This window comes from Sinocyclocheilus grahami, unplaced genomic scaffold (assembly GCF_001515645.1).
Source record: "Sinocyclocheilus grahami isolate Dianchi unplaced genomic scaffold, SAMN03320097.WGS_v1.1 scaffold2327.1, whole genome shotgun sequence".
Classification (NCBI taxonomy): Eukaryota; Metazoa; Chordata; class Actinopteri; order Cypriniformes; family Cyprinidae; genus Sinocyclocheilus; species Sinocyclocheilus grahami.
Genome location: NW_015507506.1, coordinates 53,364 through 59,151, shown reverse-complemented (window position 1 = coordinate 59,151; position 5,788 = coordinate 53,364). Strand labels below are relative to the sequence as shown.

Below are 5,788 nucleotides of genomic sequence, written 5' to 3'. Positions count from 1 at the left end.
CGATTTGATGCTAACACAATAACTCTGTATTGTTATAAAGAACAATCATATTTTATTTTGTTCAGTTATATACAAATAAACACACACAAAACACATTATTATGCATTACACATACATTTTTAAGCATGATGAGAAAATTACATAAATCACTTCAGCAGGTGCAATGGTTGTGTTTACTGACTAACATGCATTTACTGTAATCACTGGCTCATAACTGCATGTAATGTTAGACATTAATGTGATTACAGATAACTTTTGAAGGAACATCATCAGGACCGTCTGTGTCATTCAGCCCCTCAGTAGATGATGATGATGATGATGATGATGATGATGATGATGGAGCAACTAATCAGAGGGGTTTATGGGTAATTGGGTTGTAGCATAGACTGTTTTAGTTCCTGTATCTGGATCCGTGTGAGGTCTGGTGTCTGCAATTTCCTCATAAATGCAGCCCGTTTGAGGAACCTGACAAGAGAATGAACAATTATCTACAGGTCTCGAGGTTCTCTCACAGCAAGATTATGGTCATCTTCACACTGTACAAACACATTACTATCAAACACATTGACTTTACCAACCGCTTCACTGTTTTCTGTTCCAGGTTCAGGCATTCTAGAGGCTGAATCAGAGCCTGTAAAAACAAATATACTAGACTATAATATAATTAGACTCTAAATAACCGTTATATAGTAATATAATACCATGCTTTAAATATTTTTCAAACAAATGCATTTCTAAACAGGTGCAAGTAAAAACGTTTCTTGTGATTTCAAAAGAAAGTGGTTTACTGTGAGCCTGATGCCTCTTGCAGAGAGCCACGATCACTAACACGAGTACAATGATGAGCAGAACCGAAATCACAGACAGACCGATGATCAGAGACGAGCCTGAGAGAACAGGAGATCAAAACATCAGAAACTCACAGTGCAATGAGAATGCAGAGATTACGGTGTCTGGAGGTAAACTGGACATCCGACTGCCATAAATGTAGCATAATGTGAAGTTCATTTGGCCATTTGTGCATAAATATGAACATAGGATCCAGGTTTGGTATTAACTATTAAACTCTTATTGCATCTTCAGTTGTTCTGAACTTCCTGATATATAATAAAGTCTATTTTACTGCCAGCATCTGCACTTTAACATGATTTACGCACCAAGTTACTAAAAATAACATGCAGTGTTGCAATGCAAAAAGTACTGATGCTAGTCAGTACTTAAGTTGAATAATGACACTATTGCCTATTTAGAGCTTCTTTAAAGCAGATTTTGAATTGGTCTCATATTTCATGGATATAAAAATATACAGAAATAAGGCTGACTCGACTTGTCTCATGACATTCACAAATCAAGATGCATTTATTTAAGACACAAAATGTCAAATCTTAAAATTAAGCAAATGTTTAAATTTGGTCGGAAAATATAAACTTCATTCAAATCTGAAAACAGGTTTATATTCTATAATTTGTGCAGCAGATTACCTAAACTAACAGCCCTGATGATGGCCATGTTCAAAATACGGGTTAAGTGCATCTGGGTTACTCACCTGATATACTTAGTTTCACTACAGTGTAGTAATATGTTCCTGATCTAGCAAATACACACCGGTACGTCCCAGAATCCAGCGATCTCAGATCTCTGATGCTGACATTGAGAACTGCTGCACTTCTGTTGTCATACACAGAGAATCTTCCAGAATGAAACCACGTGTCTTTAGTCTCCGTCGTAATGAGGTTAGAGCACTTTAACCTCCGCCATTTACAAAAATACTTTGCATTGTCTGTATATTTTCTATCATATTTGCATGTGATGTTGACTACACCCCCTGAATGTCCTGTCACACTGATTGAGGTCACAGTACCTGCAAAACAAACCATACTAAAATGCTTTAATATGTTCCTCATGAGGCTTGAATGAGACCCACATTCAAAGATTCTTACCAGGAATCATCAGTAGAGTGAAAATGAAAATCTTCATTATTCCCTCTTATTCAATGATCTTCTCTGTTGCTGGTAGATTCAGTTCTTCTGAAGCACTCGATGTGTGTTTCTGGTGGTGTTTCTGTCACGAATGCGATGAGATGCTGCTGTGTGTACAACTGAAACAGAGAGAGAAAGATCACAAAAACAGAATACAGTAAGCAGAATACAGAATACAGAACTGTTAACATATCAAGTGTTTTTGCTACATGTTTTTCTCCATGCTTCATGACTTCCTCTTTGTTTTCCTTGCGGCCTTTGAATGAAAAAAAAACTTCATTAGTGACATGAAGAAGTAAGTCAACACACTTCTCACACTTTCACTTTACTTCCCTTCTCCCGTATTCAAATAAAAAGCCTCATTTTCCTCATTCAGTTCAGCAAAAGCTGAAGTTTCTTATAAAATAAAAATGAGTTTAATTTTACACATGAATTAATTTGTCCATAAACTGTAGGTTCGCCTGTATTATGATTTGAAACCGGATCCTGTTAATCACAGATGAGACACAAAGCTGTGAAGCGCTCATGTTTTTGTGTTTGTTTTTATGTTTTTCTGTGTCTGTTTCCTTGTAATTTAATTAGTCAAAGCACTTTGTCCTGTATGTAATGCCAGTGTAGAGCAACTTCCTGACCATACACACAACTGTTTAGCTATACAAAACTGCCTCTTTCAAAACTGCCACTGCCTGCATTTCACTTAAGTAATCAAAAATACCCAAATAACATCTGTAATGAGAACAACATAACATACAGCTGCAAAAGCTGTAAATGTCTGAGAACTTAACAATAAATATAGAAAGACTGAATAAAGTTTTAAGTAAGTTCAGTGACTGGCTGTCTACATCTATTCCACAAAGTCAAGCAGATGAGGACTTTTAAACCTCAATTAAACCGTTATTTATCTGAACTTTCTTCATAAACTTAGGGATTGTTTTTGTCCTGTCACCGATGCATTGTGTGTGTGTGTGTGTGTGTGTGTGTGTGTGTGTGTGTGTGAGAGAGAGAGAGCGAGAGAGAGAGAGAGAGAGAGAGAGAGAGAGAAAGTCAAGCGGCTCACTCTAGTGTTCAGATTATGTTCAGCACCACGGACAGCAGCTCAGATTCAACACAATCACATTTACAGACACGGTCTGATGAAATGACACTTCATAAATGCTAAATAACTAACCTTCGAGAGCTGAATACGTGAATTCACATTTATAAAAATCACAATTTGAGTTTTCCAAACTTACTTGAATGACATGAAACTGATCAAAACTTGCTCGCTCTAGTGTTCAGATGATTTTCAGCACCACGGACAGCAGCTCAGATTCAACACAAACACATTCCCAGTCTGTCCAGATGAGCTCCTGTTCTCATCAACATGAATTTACACTTCAGAAATGATTTATAATATCGAATAACTGAGCTTCAAGAGCTGTGTATGAAACTGAAACGTAGATCAATTCATAATGCAGTTTATGTGGACAGACATGCTGAGCTGCTGCTGAGTTTGTAAGAACAAGAACATTAGTTACTGATGCGATTTGATGCTAAAATAATAACACTGTATTGTTATAAAACAATTATATTTATGTTGTTCATAGTTATACACAAATACACACACATTTTAAGCATATTGAGAAATTTCCATAAATCACTTCAGCTGCTACAGCAACAAACTGAAATGGTCAATAACTAATATGTATTTACTGTAATCACTGGATCACATGAACTTCTGCACTGCTAAACTGTAGCATAAACAGTGTTAGAAGAATCAGAGAGGTTTGTGGGTAATTGTGGAGATGCAGAGACTGTTTTAGTAGAATCAGAGGGATTTATGGGTAATCCTGGAGTAGCATAAAGAGTGCAAGAATCAGATGGATTTGTAGGTAACTGATTCTTAGTTGTGGGTAATTGTGGAGTAGCATAAACTGTGGTAATAGAACCAGAGGGGTCTGTGCGTAATTGTGGAGTAGCATAAACTGTGGTAATAGAACCAGAGGGGTCTGTGCGTAATTGTGGAGTAGCATAAACTGTGGTAATAGAACCAGAGGGGTCTGTGGGTAATTGTGGAGTAGCATAAACTGTGGTAATAGAACCAGAGGGGTTTGTGGGTAATTGTGGAGTAGCATAAACTGTGGTAATAGAACCAGAGGGGTCTGTGGGTAATTGGGCAGTTTTGCAGTCAGTGTGAAGTCTGGTGTCTTTAATCTCCTCATAAATGTAAGGAATTTGAGGAACCTAAGAAGATAATGAGATATTATTAACAGCTTTTGATGAAAGTCATTCATTCAAACATTCATTATTATCAAACTATTTGATTTCACAAACCGCTTCACTGTTTTCGGTTCCAGGTTCAGACATGTTAGAGGCTGAATCAGGGTCTGTAAAAACAAATCTACTATATTAAATATAGTAATAATAATAACTCACATTCAATAATATTGCACATATATCAGTTCTGACCAGCAGGGGGAAACAACATCTTTCCATCCACTCATTCATTAGCCAAGCATGTCATTCACTGGCAAACAACTGTAAACATTATTCTAATTAACAAATCACTCTAACAAACTTATAAATGACTTACAAATGGCATGCAAAGGAAGTCGTGGAACTAGTTGATTTGATTTTAAGACAAAACCCACCTTTATCTCGAGCCTGACGCTTATTCTTGCAGAGAGTAACTATACATGAAACGAGTCCAATGATGAGCAGAAGCAGAATCACAGACACACCGATGATCAGAGACGAGCCTGAGAGAAAACACAACGAGAGCCTGATTCTCTCTGATGCCTGCAGGTAAATGAGTGAAAATGAATGTATTGATCACCAGAATACCATTGACAGACGGAGAACTCAGTGTGAAATCAGATGTTGATGGCTGGGAATTTAGTGAAATAGGTGGAGTTGTGATTGATGATGGTGATGATGATGATAATGATGATGATGAGGATGATGAGGATGAAGGTGACAAGGGTGGTGGATGTGTGCTTTTCCCTTAAAAATATAGAACGTTATTGGCTGTGAAAATCAATGCACAAACTTTCAAGCTTTAAATGATTTTAAAACCCTATAAAGTTTTATTTTTGTAAATGGTAAATCTTAAATCTTATAATAAAACTTGTTCATTTTAAATTCAGACACTCATATGAAAAGGCAAACATCCTGCCTCCCATTACGATCATACTACACCTACAACTATAAATAACAAACAGTATATTATTATTATATTATATTATCTAGTACATATACAACTGTTAAAACAGTCACAATACAAACACGCTTATCCACCTCCTTAAAACACGCTTTAGCCCCCTGTAGTCATCTTTAGGAGAACATTTTTCAGATCGCAGACTTATAAGTTGCTAATTTAACATATTGTTAATATGGTTCCTGACACAACACATACCCCTACACATGTCTCTTTTCGACATAACCTACGCTCACTCTCACCCTCCCAGCTATCTGCTATGGTTTCATCTTTGCTTCCTTCCCCTGAACAGTTATCATCTCTTGATGTTAACAGTGCTACTGATACTTTCTGCTCCACTCTTACATCTTGTTTAGACACTGTCTGCCCCTTGTCTTCCAGGCCAGCTCGTACCACCTCTTCTGCCCCTTGGCTGTCTGATGTTCTCCGTGAACATCGTTCTAAGCTCAGAGCTGCAGAAAGAGTATGGCGCAAATCACAAAATCCTACTGACCTTAATGTACTGTATATCAATCACTCCTCCCTTCATTCTCTGCTAATGTCTCCACTGCTAAAAGGACATACTATCACAACAAAATTAACAATTCGCCTAACTCTCGCATGCTCTTTAAAA

At 37.1% G+C, this 5,788-nt stretch overlaps 1 protein-coding gene across 1 annotated transcript in view; it reads right to left on the bottom strand.

Annotated features, from left to right (window-relative positions):
- Positions 1–345: 345 nt before the first annotated feature.
- LOC107574750 (CMRF35-like molecule 8) overlaps positions 346–5,788 on the bottom strand; it is a 7,635-nt gene continuing 2,192 nt past the window's right edge. The window contains exons 4-7 of the mRNA XM_016261192.1: positions 1,763–1,861; positions 789–893; positions 579–631; positions 346–465 (exon numbers count right to left, since the gene is read on the bottom strand). Of these exons, the coding sequence (XP_016116678.1) occupies positions 346–465; positions 579–631; positions 789–893; positions 1,763–1,861 (377 nt within the window). The remainder of the gene's footprint in view (positions 466–578; positions 632–788; positions 894–1,762; positions 1,862–5,788) is intronic.